A 15,747-nucleotide genomic window follows, 5' to 3' on the forward strand; every position below is an offset into this window, starting at 1 on the left:
GGAAAGTATTACAATCCAAACTGTCCGTAATTGGAGGAACTGACACACAGGGAGGTTATCTTTAAGTATTCCTGAATGGTATCTGTTGAATTGCAGCAATGAGTTCCGATCCGTGGGGTTATTAGATATTTATGTAGCCAATGTTCCATCTTGTTCTTATATTATAATGTCCAATAAAGGTAAATCTCTAATGGTATATTGAGCCATTAACTTCGAGTGTGGATATCGGTGGCTAAACCATGTCAGGAAATTAGGTAGTAGGGGCCAGATGTAGCAAAACGGCAATTTGCGACTTGCAAATTGCGAGTCCCTGCGACTCGCAATTTGCAAGTCGCAAATTGCTATGCAGTACGGTGTCTCAGACACCGATTGCGACTCGCTATGGGGTCGCAATGACCCACCTCATGAATATTCATGAGGTGGGTCGCAAATTGCGGCCCCATAGCGAGTATAGGCACTCGCTAACATGGAGGCCTGCTGTCGTCAGCAGACCTCCATGTTCGTGACTGCTTGATCAATAAAGCAGTTTATTTTTTTTTAAGTGTAGCCTGTTTTCCTTACAGGAAAACGAGCTGCACTTAAAAAAAAAACGAAACCTTTAGTTTCGGTATTTTTTCAGGGCAGGGAGTGGTCCCTTGGACCACTCCCTGCCCTGAAAAAATATTTTTGGGTCCAGTCACAAACTGGAAGGGGTCCCATAGGGACCCCTTCCAATTTGCGAGTGGGTTACCATCCACTTCAAGTGGATGGTAACTGCGATGCCATTTGCGACCGCGTACGCGGTCGCAAATGGTATTGCATCCCACTGCGAGTCGCAAATAGGAAGGGAACACCCCTTCCTATTTGCGAGTCGGAAATGCATTTTGCGAGTCGGTTCCGACTCGCAAAATGCATTTCTGCATAGGAAACTGCGTTTTGCGAGTCGCAAACGGCAAATTTTGCCGTTTGCGAGTCGCAAACAGTTTCCTACATCTGGCCCCTAGTTCCCACCCCCTCACAGATTATTAAAACGTAACAGTACAATGTTTCCAGAGCTTTATTTAGGCGTAAAAAGGATTAGATGATAAATAAATAAATATGTGTCATTTCACAAATCGTGCATGTAAAGGTTTGCCAGGCTGGAAGTGAAGGCAACGCCGATTGATGTCCCAGTGTATCACAGTGGGGTGTTACTAGAGGATAGTACTGCTTAATCTGCTGAAATCATGAGTCGTTCTTCAAAAATCTATTCAGTGCATATGTGCATATAAATCAGTGCCTACTGACTTCCTACACGCATACGCCATTGAAACTGGTCCTGAAAAAAATCGAGAGATAAATTAGAACCATAGTGGATTTTAATGTATAAATGTAAAGGTAATTAAACTCAGGCTGTTGTAATAGGAGCAGTATACCTGCTGCTCCTGTTACTATCATAGACTTTTTAGTGGTATCTAATTAATAATTGTCCGGTAATTGTAATTGTAATTATAATAGTGTCCTTATACTGGACATTTGGCTTTTTATCCTAAAAGTGACTTGCATTGTACTTGTTTCTGGGAATGCTGGAAGCAATTCCAAGGTTCATGGTTAAAGCCATCATCTCAGCCTAGCCCCGCACCCCTTAAATACAACCCTTGTCAACCTTTTGGTATGTATTGTCAACGTTTCATTACACAACATTAAGCATCTTTCCCCTATTTTCTGGCAGTGAAGTCGTCACAAGTATTGTCAAGTGAAGGTTCTTGTGCTAAAGCATGTAAGTTAAGAGCCACAACTAGTATTAAAGCTTTATCTGTACCCTGACTGGATGATTTAACATGTAGCTTGAATGGACATATTTAATTGTAAAACTGTACATACATGGAGGAGGAATAATGCTGTGTGCTTCTATGGCGCAATCGTAAGAGTCAGACAGTAGCGTTTCTTAAATATCTGCATGTTAACTTTGCAGCAGCAACTGTAAGTCTCCATATCAGGTCTGCATCATCGATTATACACAACATTTAGTTCAGGAATATGATCATTAGTACAAGATGATCCATGCCCTGGATTTTAAATGCCAGGGATGCAGACTTCTGAGTTACTTAACACGAGTTGCAGAGCACTTTAAATCAGAGGGCTTCAAACCTTTTTCTTCTGAGCCCTTCAAAGCAAAATGTTTTGATATTGGCCCCCGCTCCAAAATTTTATGGCAAGGATTTGACAGGAGAGGGATGATCGCAGGGGGCAGGGATCATGAGATCATTTCAGGGGTGCTTGTCTGTAACTCATAATCCACACTAACTGTGGGATATGTAAGAAAGCAACAGCATCACACAAGAACAGAAGTGACCAAAACACAGCTTCCATAATTGGGATGCTGTGGGCCCCACTGCAACTCCACCTGCTGCACTAATCTTTTTTCACTCCTTTCCCACTATGTCTGACCATCACTTCATTCTGGAAACAAGCCAGGCTTCTTTCTGATCCACTGCATGCTGCCCCCTTTTTTTGCACCAATGGCACCAACTGCTCTAATGCTAGCAAGGAAATGAGCCCCCCAAGCCCACTTGTGTTGTTAAATATTTATAACTGTGGTGCAGTAGGCCCCTAGACAAAAGTGTCACTGCACCTGTTTCACTAATGATAGTTACTGCCTTGCTGTCAAATGAGACCTTTGTCAGATCTCACACCTCTTTCGTCATTCTTCTCACCTTTCCAATGCCCAACTCAGGTTGTCTTTGCTGCTTAATCTTAACCCTCCCTTTGGCCATTGTTGGAAGTTTAAAGAAACACTGGCACATCAAGTATGCCCAGGGCCTTTAATGAAGGCCAGATACCCAAGGCAGGCTTTCTGCCACTTTTAGCCCCCCTTTGTTGTTTGGACCCTCTTCCATGTGCAAAAGTGGTGACCTGGGCCCCTTGCAGGGAAAATGCACCCCATGTTCTTTTTCATAATAAGATTGCCATAACTCCGCTGCTGTGGCTGTCCGACCACCACATAAAAACCCTAGCGGTGAGACCACCAGGGTTCAGCCTGCACCGCCAGGATAAATGATCCCGACGGCTTGCCGGTGGCAGAGATCATGATCCGCCAGGGCAGCGCTGCATGTATATGCTGCGTATTATGACCTCATTCTCTGCCAGCCGGAACTGCCATGAAAAGGCTGGTGGAGAACTGGTGCCCAGGACCGTCACAATGTTCACTGTCTGTTGTGCAGCCTGCAAGTGACAGCATTGCCGCTGGCTTGATTACAAGCCGGAGACAACGCTGCCACCTGTTTCTCACTGGGCCGGTGGGGGGAAACCTTGCCTAGTGGGAAACACCTAATAAGTCAGGTGGGTTGGTTGCCACTACATGGCGGCTACCCTTTCGGGAGTTTGACAGAGGGGCTTTCCCGTCTGCGAAACTCGTAGTGAGGGCCTTAGTGTTTCCAGGTCTTACATATTTAATTAAATCCTCTTGCGCACACACCACAGCAATCAGTTTTAAACCAGATAATCTAAGTTTTTTTTTTAAAGTTTCTGTCAATATCGTACAGCAGTATAGTACATTTGACCATTATCTGTTGTCTTTTACAAATGATTGTCAATGGAACTGCAGGCGTGGACACACTCAGCCCTCTCACAGAACAAGCCTGGCATAGCCATCACTTCATCATAGTACCATAGCCTCTGTAAAAAAGCTGTGTTAATATTCAGTTGTAGGTCGCATCTAAGACAGTAGCAAAAAGCTGCTAAAAATGGAAAACACTTTCACCCTGCAATCTGGAAAACCACAGGGTTTCTGACAAAAGGACTTTTCTTAATGTACAAATGCATTAAAAGGACTTCTGCAGTCATTTCTAAATAGCAGGGATCATGAAGGGGTGCTCCCCTCCTATTTGCAATCGGGAAACAAATGTATCAGTGGTTTATGACAATGGTACTTCTGAACATCAGCACCAACTACTACTACCGAGGGAATAATGTCAAGGGACAAAATATTGAAAGGTAAGTGCATATAGGGAAATATAAATTTACCATTCCTAATGCCGCATCTGCTTACTTTGAAGACCTTCATACTGCATAGGCATATATATGTGGAGTAGGTATAGATAATCTAGACTTACTTACCAGTCAATATTTTTCTGATATTCTGTCCTTTATATTCTATCCTAATGATATTGTTGATTTGATATTCAGGTGGCACACCGTTTGTGACTGCAATGAAAACCCATTGATGTGTTACCAAGGATGGGCTCACTTTGGGGCACCTTCTCATCTGTGAAGCCGATGTGTGGCCTTGGAAGGAGTAGGCTAGTGTTTTATTTTTACAAAAATAAATACTAGGGCTTAAGATATTTCTCAGAAGGCCTCTAAAGCTTACACCGTCAATTGTCTATGACAGCGCTGAGGAATGCCAGAACTGATGCTACATGCAAACCATCGCACTTCTACATATGTAACAAAGGAGACAATTTGGACTATTCCTTTTCATCTAAAGTTCTAAGAGAAGCCTGGGCTCACTGGTATTATGTTTTTAAAATGTTCATTAAATTGTTAAAGAGTTTGCAAATGTGCTTTGTTTAGAGTTAGGCAGACAGCGCTACCTTCTTGTGGAATGCCATAAAAAGTTTGTAGTGCTAAGGAATAAGTGCCTGGCCAAGCACTAGCACAAATTAAGCACTGGAGTATACAGTGGTCCAGGGAACCACCGTCTGCTCCCCTGATGCATTCCCTAACAGAATACATTTTTTAAAGTGTCTCCTTTGCCTTTAATTGACATGGGCTGCAGGGAGGGAGGTCTGTTGTCCCTTGTAAGTCTCTATCTCTTCATTGTCAGCTATTCACAGTGGGTCATGAATTGTGATCTGCCTAATTGATATTCATTAGGTAGGCCAATTTCTGACCCTCTGTGAACAGAGAATTTTTTACAGGGCCTCTTAGTATATAAATTGCATAGCAAGTTGCAGTTCCAGTCACAAACCAGTCAGTGTGCAACAAGACCATCTCTAGATTGAGAATGTGAATGATACATCAGGCCCTATATTCGAAGCACCTTCAGAAGTGTCTCACAGTTGACACATCCTCCATAATATGAGAAAGGAAAGTACAGAAAACTCAAAACTAGGCATTCTTCACTTTATGTATTATGATCCAAGTTCTTTGTATCCTGGTATCTTTATATGTATATTACAGATTGATGCGTTTATGCTATTTAGTGATACTTACATATTCCATTTTGCCTATCAGCCAGTCGTAGAGACATTCTTTGGATATGACGAAGAAGCTTCTCTCGATTCAGATGGTTCTTCCATTTCATATCAAACCGATCGAACACCCTGCACACCAGATGATGACGTTGAAGAGGTATTGTTGAATTTATTTGCCTAGTATTTTGTATGGATTTGTTACATGATGTAGCGTTCTATTAAATAGTTTTCATGGTTGTAATAAACATACATTTTGAGGGGAACAATTAATCACAAAAACATATTCTCTATGTTCAAATAATTAAATTAGTTTCACTGGTAGAACCACCGTAATTTTATTAAGTTTTGTTTAGTTAACTTACATATTTTTGAGACATGAATGATCTACTTAGCCCAAAACCAGTTAAATATCATATGGTGAAACATTTGCAATTTACATTTTTTTCCTTTAAATATCCCTTACAGATTAAATAATACTGTATATTACAAATAAACATGTATTTCCAGTTAAATTAGAACAAATAACTCAGCATAGTACAAGTAAATCATTTTTTTAGGATGCTTTACTAACTTTGCCAGACATTACTTTTTGAGGCACCTTCTAGAACATGATACGTAATGCATGTTGTCTAGTTCATTCATTATACCGTTATTGTGTATATAATTAACATCATTGCAAAGGATGAAAAGTAAAAAAACATAATTCACACAGAGTCTGCTTTGACAGAATATAAAATAGTGCTAAGCACACATGGACAAAATAGATATTAATGTTGTATAAAGATACATTTTTCAAGAAGGTGTACAACATTCTAAAAACTTATCCTTGATGGAGCCCAGACATGTTTAAGAAAACACCCTGCTAGTTGTGGATAAACTTCCTCTATGCATTTCCTAATTCAATATGAATAAAAGGTTGTCTCAGTAAATGTCTAGAGCAGTAAACAGACCCTGACAAATGCAAAAAATGTAGAACCCTTACTTCTTTAGCAGAACCTATATAACATTGTAGATTACACCAACTTCTGTCTGTCCAGATTGAAATTCCACTAGTGGGAACAAATAGAATGTGAGCCTGACACTTGTTCTCTGTTGAAAGACATTGTAAGGCTCACATATTTCTGCCTATGCTGAAATGATGATGAAGTCTTCCACATATTCTTTTCTATTCTGCCATCTGATACTCTTCATATAACGAAAATAATTTAGCATGTTCTATGACCAGTACGTTGGTAAGTGTGTTTTCCAGAGATCATCAGGACTACACCATGGACAGCTGTTTTCAAGTATGCCCTCCAAGGGCGAGTACAGCTGGCTTGATTTATTAAATTCATGGGAAATACAAGTTTTAAAAATATTACAAAATGTAGGGAATCTCTTATATATTATCCTGTTATCTCAAATTCATAAATTGAAGAGTCTCAACATGTTGTTTTTGATCATTTGTAATACTTCAGAAATGCTTCATTCTAATAAATCCATTGCAATAATGCTGAATTGGTTAAAGGTGTAAATGGATAATATTGGAAAAGTACTCAAGATGTAGTGGTCCCCTTCTCAAGAATGTGAAATATTATTTTTTACCAATTCCAAAAGCTTCACCTTGCCCAAAGAATACCTTGGCTGGCTGGTTGCTAAGGCAACCTCCTACTGGTGAATTTGAAGAACAAAAGTCTGCGATTGTAACTCTCCAGGTGGAGTGAAGTCTCCTCTTGATGTACTATAGGTGGGTACTTTCAGGGGTACTCAGTTTGGAACAGCACTAGGTGTACACCAAACCATTTCCAAAAACATTAGGTCTGTAGAGAAGTGATATGTTTCTATGTATTCATGCTTTTCCTTTCACAGAATCTTTAATCTATGAAAAGGAATAAATCTCTAACCAAATACCTTTCATGAACATACTGTCAGTATTCAAATTCATTTTGTTGTGACTGAAAATATGGTTTCAGGTAGTTCCGACATATGACTGAGACTCTGAAATTGATTTTCTGTGACAGCCCTGTCATATATTGATAATTTTGTGTGTTCTATCTCATTACTAATTAGACATTTATAGCCTTCTTTCAAGTGAATTGAAAACTATAGTGATTGTGGTTGCTGGTTCTAAAGCTCATGTATATTTGGAATGGTGTTGGTTTTCAAAGATATGGCAATGGTTTAAAAACTATATTTTGATTCATACTTTACAGGGAATGGTCAAAGAAGAAACAGAGTTGAGATTTCGCCAGTTGACGATGGAGTATCAGGCTCTTCAACGTGCATATGCATTGCTTCAAGAACAAGTTGGAGGAACGCTGGATGCGGAACGAGAAGTTAAGGTCCAAATGCTTAAATTACCTAACATAAATCAGTTTTTAATAGTTTTTAAGTGTTATATACTATGCAGCTCCATTTACAATCAAAATTGTGTATGATCTTTTGATCAAAAGAAATGCTGTAGATGGATTTGGTATGGGTAAACTGTAAAATTAAGAATGACTGGTGAACTTCAATATTGATTTATGTTCTTGAGTGGGGCAAACCTGGCCCCCTGTATCCAACCTGCACTCATCTGTGGAGAGCATGATCTTGTGACTTTCTCTCGGTCTAGAACAATCAGATAACTGCAAATGGTGCTTTGTGCTTTTTGGAACTATTTTACCTTAAAACTTTAAAATTATCTATCTCCAGTTCTACTGACTAGATTTCTGGTATTCTGATATTGTTTTATTTATTAAAATGTACCCTGTTTTTCTAAATTGGGTTGAGATTTGTACTGTGTTACAGTTTGTGGTTCCATAAACTCCTTACACATTGCCTCTAAGTTAATCCTCCTACTTTTATGACAAGCTATGAGAGGGTTAAGCACAGGTTAATTTAGTTTTTTTTGTGATTCATCCTGATAAGAATGGTGTTTGTTGCCTAAGTTAGGCTTCCACCTCCCTCATACAACAACTCATGTTTTTACATTCTTCTCAATTGGTAATTTTTTTCTTTTTTTTAAATCAATTCCTGACTCACATTTGCTCTGTCTGTGATACTGGCCAGAGAAAGTGAAGTTGAGCTTAACCGGATTGACAACCTTATGATGGTGGAGTTGATGAAGCTCTACAAGGATAGTAGAATAACCCTGGAAAAGGGGGCTACAAAGGTAGGCTTTCAACTAGCCCTCAGAGCCTATGAGGAGTTCCACTGGATGCAGGCTGCAACCAGAAAGTGAGAGTGCAATGACCCTTAGTAGGAGGAGGTGAGTGTGGAGGACAAGATGCAGGAAGGGGGAGAACTTGCATGGCCACAGGCTGAGAGATGCAGCAAGGGGAGGAGGAGAACCTGCTTACAATAGCAAGGTCCCCTGCCAGGAGCAGCATGTCCTCCACCAGCCTGTCCCCTAAAGAACTGAAGGACAGGAGAGCGTCTATTTTACAGACTCCACTTAGAGTTTGGACACTGGAAAAGTGGCAACAGCAAAGATTAGGTTGGATATTCTCAATCTGGCTAGCGATGGTGTGTTGTTTGGGCATGCTGAAAAGTAATGAACTGCATTGTTCAACTATAGAAAAAACAAGTTGGGGACCAGCAGGCACCCATGCCGAACGCCCTTAATGATTGGGATGTTATCTGTGAGCTGTTCTTGATTATTCTACCTTACTCTGGCATAATTATCCTCATAGAGTCGAACAAGAACTGAAAGAATAATAATAGGCATCCCCTTGTCACATAGCAGGTTCAGTCGGAGTACCAGATCAAAGACAGATTTCAAACCCGCAAAGGCCACACTTAAGTGCCCCTTGCCAATTAAAACTGCCTTCCAATCCAATGTAAGGAAAATGAATGCCTAGTGCTATTTTTTTCCTAAATCCCATTTGCAACACTGAGAGTTGGTTATTATCTTTAATTCACTGATGTATTTTTTCTTATATCACACAGCAGAACACCTTTTGAATGGTATCTATTAGACTTATAGGTCTACACCTTATGGGCAAGCTTCTGTCTCCAGTTTTTAATAGGTGCCCGCTTTATAAATGTAATGGTCGATGCTAGTTTGAATTCGGATCAATTTGCCTTGATATAGATGTCTCTTGGTATGCTAATTGGGTCTGAGTTATTTACCAAGTGAAATAGATCTAGGGCAATTCTAATGTCTCCTAGATCATACAATAACTCACCAAGTGGACGTCATGCATTGGCAAGGCAAAGCAATTGGGATATAAGGAGTCATCATAGTATAATGCCCTAAAGTGGTTATATCAGGCAAGATGAAGAAAGTAATTTGTGGGTTGCATTGTGACTTCTCTACCTTCCCAAGCCCTCAGAGCCAAAATTTTGTCAGGATCCTTATCAGTACACGATTTAAGCATATCGCGCCATCTCTTCTCATAAAGTCCTTCTTAGCATTCTGTTGTTTATATGCCTTCCTTGGGGATTTTATTTGCCCTAAGTTTTTAGATCTGATAGATAACACTGGTTGCTTTCCGGCCTGCCTGCATTCCTTATTTAAACCAGTTGTTAGTATTACAATGATTGCTCACAATCTGAGAAGTGAGGAATGAAAAATTAGATGTTATGCGATCAAAGAAGCAAGGAAGGTCTTTCAACTTCAGGTAGCTAAATTGAAATTGGAGGCAGCCAAGAAGGATGCTGCTGTTAAAAGGGCTGCAAAGGAGACTGACAGGGGTTTGGAGGAAAAGAAGCCAGGAGGTGTGCTCCAAGGATAAACTTGTGATCCCTGGGGGTGGGAGTGGTCACTTCCAACACAACATAGTTAATCGGATACCTATAACTCCCTTAAGAGATACCTGTGTATGTCACACCAGGGTGGTGGTCCTCCAGTACACCGGGCAGGTATGAAGGGTAACTTAGGCCCATGAGCAGGAGTTCTTCCACCCTGTAGCTCTGGTGTCTCTGGAACAGGGTGAGGAAGTGGCCCAGAAGAAGGCAAAAATGTGTCCCCAGACACCCATTTACTTCATTTGTGAGAAAAATACAAAAAGTGTTAGAAGAGCTGGGAGGGATAGCTGCCCAGGGCACTCTGAAAGCTCGGGTTTCTGGGGCAGTGCTCTCAAACGGAGAGTATGGAGACCCAGATGGAAGGCAGTAGGTGGAAATAGCCCACAGTGTGAGGACCAGTGGTTGAGGGGTTGCCAGCTGTGAGAATAAAGCAACCCAAAACTGCCCCCGGTGAGGGCCTCTTCTGAGCTTACATCACAGGAGTTTTCTGTGCAACTAACCATAACTAATACAAGTATGAAGAGATGCAATACATGGACCCTTGACTACACCTGCCTGAGCCCTGCTGCTGGACTCTGCTGGAGTGAGTTCTGATCCACAAGGGGTGCCCCTGAGGCCCTAGACCCTTCGCTGACATCACAGTGCAGTCCTATTGAAGTGAAAGAGAAAATCCTGAAGTTTAGGATTTTGACAACTGCGAATGGGCTGATTGAGTCAAAACTCTGCCACCCAGGATAACAGCCAGTGTGAAGCTGCAGGGAAACCTCCTTTTTGCGGCAACAGCGACTGTCCGCGGTCAGCGGCACTTAGAGCCCTGCATTTCACACTAAAACAACATCCCGACAACTTCCAATGCATAGATACAGCAACGACTGTCCATGGTACCTGACCTGCTCTACATGCTACAGCAACAGCCTTCCGCTATGCCTGCCCTGCTTTTCATACTAAAATGATAACCTTTCCCAGGCTAGCACGACCAGATGATAGTGAGAGGTGCTTTAAGTTTTGAGGTACCATTGTTACTTAAATCTTTAAAATTGCATATCTCCGGGTCTAATGATTGGATTTTTGTCATTCTAGTATTGTTTTATTTATTAAAACTTACCCTATGTTTTAAATGGGTTTGGGATTTTTATTGTGTTGTGTTTTCACTTTGTACTGATTGTGTGCTGTGTAAATTCCTTACTCATTGCCACTAAGTTAATCCTGACTGTAAAACAAAATAGGCCAAAAGGCTACTGTGACATTGCATGCATTATGTGGATGCAAGAAGACATGCATGTTTTGATGCATATGCCTGACGTATATGTTGCAACGCAGGGTGCCTTTCTTGGCTCATTTTATTTTATTGCCCCAACATGCCAAACAGCCATGATAGAGCAGTGAAATAAAAAGCACTGGCAAAGCCAATAACTTGACACTCACCCGGCAAAGGTGCGACCGATTGGCTTTGCCAATGCTTTTTCCATTCTGAAACAATCTTTAGCAATCCAGTTTGACCTTACTAGCATTCTCTGGTTCTATCTTTATTACAGGTCTTAACTTCAAAACAGCACACATAAATTGAGTATGGGCCTATTTAACATGCAGAAAGGCTGTGCCTCCTTTCTGCTTTGAATACATAGCATCCTTGCAGCCTGGAATCACGAATTTTGATTTATGGCTCCTAAACCTATGCGTTTCTTCACTCTCCTAGGGAAAGAGCTGTATTAAGTGTTCAACTGTATTGCATTAAATTTGTATACCCCCAATCAGGTAAGCAGGTTCTAGCAGAATATTTTATTGAAAACCATTAAAAATGAAACATCTGTCAGTCAGTGAACAAGATTCTTAAACCTTTAAAGGCCTGGAATGTAATTCTCTTTGGCTCTTTAAGATTATACAAATGCTCCTCCTTGGCATTGTGATGTGCTTTCAAGTTAAAAGGAGAGCGTGTCTTTTAATTGATGTGCAAATTGTAGTTAATTATCCCACTTCCTGGTATATCTCGACATTAATCTTTTGAACAGGTGACAGGGCTGTGTCCTTCAAATTGCTCAGCATACACATCCATTTTTCAGGTAACTAATGCTATGGCTCATAGTTTTTCACAGTACTCACTTCCATGCATTATAAATGTGTGTTCTTTACCAGAATTAATCAAATATTCATCTAGTAACCTGCGGATATGTAAACTGGCTTTTTTTTTAAAAAAATTGAGTACTCAATATAAAGCCCTGAACTCACAAGGAAGAGTTTATATTTCCCTCCTTTTATCTTATCGAATCATTGGAAATTGAATCTTTCTGGATTTTGACTGTAGATACAAATTATTGGCAAAATTATTATTCATGCTACCAACAGCTAAGGTGCATATCGCCGCCCTTCATTCACAACAGTGCAGCATTTGTAGCATTTCATTTAATTTTGTCAGGGCCTTGATTCACCAAATTTCCAGGGGTAGCAGAAATAAACTCACGGGCCCTTTGGTATTAGATGACATCACAGGAAGTGACATCACACAACCTCTTACCTAGGGCATCACATGAACTGACCTTGGACTACGGCCCAGCAGCTGTTGAATTACAGCTTATGCCTGCAGGCCAGCTATGACCTTCCTGCAACAGAGCAGGCCCATAAGCAGACTGGACTTTGCAAGCTGTAAGACAGTGAAAGTGGAAGGTTGGTGGGACCTTTATTAGAGGTCCTAATATTATTGTGAAGCCTGGTTTTTAGCAGGGGCTTAGCTTCTAGGGTGTGTGTTGGGTGTTACATTCCCCTAATAAATGTATTTTCTAATACATAGTTGGTTACAGGTGCTTTCAGTCGGGTATTGTGAGATGTCAGTCGGGTTTCACCAGTAATTTTTTCATACACACAGACAGAAACGTGCACACACTTTCACCCTCTCTGTTCTGAAAGTCCTCAAAAATGATGGTTATTTTACAAACTATTGTGATTTCTCTCTTAGTACTCCCACTGATTCACATTCCTGTCCCTTTCCACTGCCCCTTAAGCCCCTCTCGTGCACCTTGCTTGTCGTATAATGTATTTTAACATTGTGTCAGGGCAGGCGTTAGGGGACCCGTGGCTCATTTCCATGGTCGGAGACCATCGAAGCAGTCCACAGGCGCCCTTCCCTGCTCCCAGGGACAACCCCAGCCACCGCTACCCACACCTTGAGGACACCTAAGGATGGGGGGACCCATTCCAAGTAAGTCCAGGTACGTTTTACATTTTGTTTTAAAAAGTGCCATAAGGGGGCCTAACTTGGGGTCCCGACATGGCACTGTGCCCAATGGCCATGTCCAGGGGATTTAAGTCCCCTGGGCATGACAATTGGGCAGGGGGGATGACTCCTCTCTATACAAAGGCAGGAGTCATGTCCATGGGGGTTGTGTGTCCAAAAAAATTACGCTAGTCAGGTTAGAGTAATGTTTTTGACTCTAACCTGACTAGCTCCATTCTTTGATGCACAACCTCCCGTTTCCCCTACGTCTCCCCCACCCGGTTAGCGTAATTTATCTTGATGCTAACCGGGCCTTACTGCCGGCTAGCGCCATTTTGCAAATATGACGCCCAGCTGCGTCCAGGAATGGCGCTAGCCGACTGTAAACCTTTTGATGCAAACCTGCGCTAATGCAGGTTTGTGTCAAAAAGTATAAATCAGGGCCGAAGTGTCAAAGTGACAGATCATAAAGTAAGTCTCTGGAACTTAAGAAACAAGTCTGAGAACATCAGAATACGGAATGCTTGAATGACGAATGCCTAGTGCCTAATGCCTAAAGAACCACAGTGGCCATTTAGTTGGTAACAATTCTCGTAAACACAATATTTTAATTAAATTAATTCACACATTAATCTGTAATTATAATTACGTGAAGACTAAACATTTATTAAGAAAATCTCAGCTCTCACAAACCATTTAAACTGTTGAGTTTATTTTATCGCTAGTGTGGTCTGGCTGTCGAGGGTAACCATCTTTCTTCCTTGTTCAGCACTCTAGTTAAATTTTAGGGCCTTCTATGCAGTCTTGAATTACACAAAATAAAATGAAAACTAAATGATAGGCACACTAGGCACACTTCCTGGATATTTTGTAATTGCTTTTAAATGGTTCTAACTTTTATTTTCTAGGTATGTTTTCAGAACACTATAATTTAGAGTGTGTGAAGCTGCTAAGCATATGTGTGTGCAGGTTACAAAGTTCCACCTCATTTTGTCTTTTTTGCTGTGCAATGTTACAAAGGTTTTTTTTTTTAAAGCTTTCCATAATTTGGTTAAGAACTGTGATTATTACTTTCAGTTTGCAAAGTTTCCTGCACAGGAACTTCATGTTAAAAACCTGACTGATGTGGTCCTTTCAAATAGTGTAACACATTCCATTCACATTCAGTCAATTTAAAAGTGAGAATGAAAACAGATTTAAAGTTATCTGGCAATAATAGAGTATGTTCATATTTTCCGCCAAGCAGCACTCATGAGGAAATATAGAAATGTACAGAAAAAGACCAGACCCTGATTTAGAGATCGGTGTCAGAGTACTTAGTTGCAAATGCAACAGAGTACCCTGCCCACCAAACTCTGAGTCCACCTGCTTTATTTCTTAACAGGCTGACTATAAGTCAATGTGGACTCTGTCCAAGGGCAGCTTACTCTGACAGGCTAATGGGGTAGGAGTTGTCAGAGGAAGGGTTTAGACCACCCGCTGTCTTTAAAGTGGATGGCATAATGTTCTTTTTTCTGTGTGGGGGTTGTTAGATTTTGTTTTTCAGAAACAAAAAAGTGTAAAAGTTTGGGGAATGGCAGTCAAAACCGAAGGCAGCCATCCACCAAACGTTTTGTAGCTTGAAGGGAACCACCGTAATAATGATTCCTTTCAAGGTACAGTGATGACTTCTGGGCCATTGAGGGATGGAGTATCATTATGGTGGTGGAGGTAATGTACTCTGAGGTCCAGACGGCTATTACTCTGTCCTTCAAAATCAAAATCGGACCCTATGCCTCGGCATTAGTGTTGGAAGAGCAGGAATATTGTGAAGTTAAGTCAATAATCGAAGTCTGTGACTAACTTTGCTTACGCAGTAACTTTACACACAAATAAGGTTTTAGCCTATACATTTGCGATATTTTCATTGCTTCACTTATTAAATGGGTAATCCACAAAGGCATTCAATCACTTTAATGTATATTACATTTTAAGAAAGTTTAATGTGTCTACTCCTGTATCCTACAGACTCGTGAACAGCTACAAGCAGATGTGCAAAGGTATCAAACACAAATTGAGGACCTAGAGAAAACTCTTGCAGAGCAGGGACAGGTATGGAAAGTGTTTTGCATGCATCATGGAAATAGTGCTGTTAGGAGACACTGCAATGCAGTTTCCCTTATGCCCATATTCATCTCCGATGCTGCTGTCTAAATAAAGTATAATATAGTGTAACTAAAACGTTGTTTTTAAAACCCCTACAGAATTTTATAAAACAGTATGCTGAGTTGATGCCACAATGTAAAATCACAAGAAATTGAACATAGATAACATGCAGAGAGATTGTTGGGTTAGTCCTCTTTGAATGCCATTCATATTAAAATGGATGCCCATACTATACACCTTGGGAGTGATTTCTCACAGGGATGCTATGATTATTTGTGGAGATGAATTCAAGGTGCAGAATACCAAAGTTGAGGGACCTCATTACATAACAGGTGGTAGGTACCACCCTGTTATAGAATCTGGAGTAGTGACAGGCAGGAATGTTTAGGAAAAACTTTTTGCTGGTATTAGGGTGTGTGGCATCACTGCACTGGTGAGTGTTGACCCCATCAGGCACGTAGAAGAGGGCACAGAAGCACCCTGCTGCTCATCCTTCGGAGGGAACAACAATGGCATACTCAAACCGAT

The 15,747-nt window shown here is 40.8% G+C and overlaps 1 protein-coding gene across 6 annotated transcripts in view; it reads left to right on the plus strand.

The window, feature by feature from the left end:
• Nucleotides 1-15,747, plus strand: part of JAKMIP3 (Janus kinase and microtubule interacting protein 3) — a 698,412-nt gene that overhangs the window by 485,895 nt on the left and 196,770 nt on the right. For all 6 annotated transcript variants that reach the window (XR_011204932.1, XM_069239747.1, XM_069239745.1 and 3 more), the window contains 3 exons: nt 5,197-5,313; nt 7,349-7,477; nt 15,082-15,165. Coding sequence is in view for 5 of the 6 variants with exons in the window: in XM_069239747.1 (XP_069095848.1) it covers nt 5,197-5,313; nt 7,349-7,477; nt 15,082-15,165 (330 nt within the window). In the remaining variant the exon portion in view is untranslated. The remainder of the gene's footprint in view (nt 1-5,196; nt 5,314-7,348; nt 7,478-15,081; nt 15,166-15,747) is intronic.

The sequence above is a fragment of the Pleurodeles waltl genome, chromosome 6 (genome assembly GCF_031143425.1).
Source record: "Pleurodeles waltl isolate 20211129_DDA chromosome 6, aPleWal1.hap1.20221129, whole genome shotgun sequence".
Classification (NCBI taxonomy): Eukaryota; Metazoa; Chordata; class Amphibia; order Caudata; family Salamandridae; genus Pleurodeles; species Pleurodeles waltl.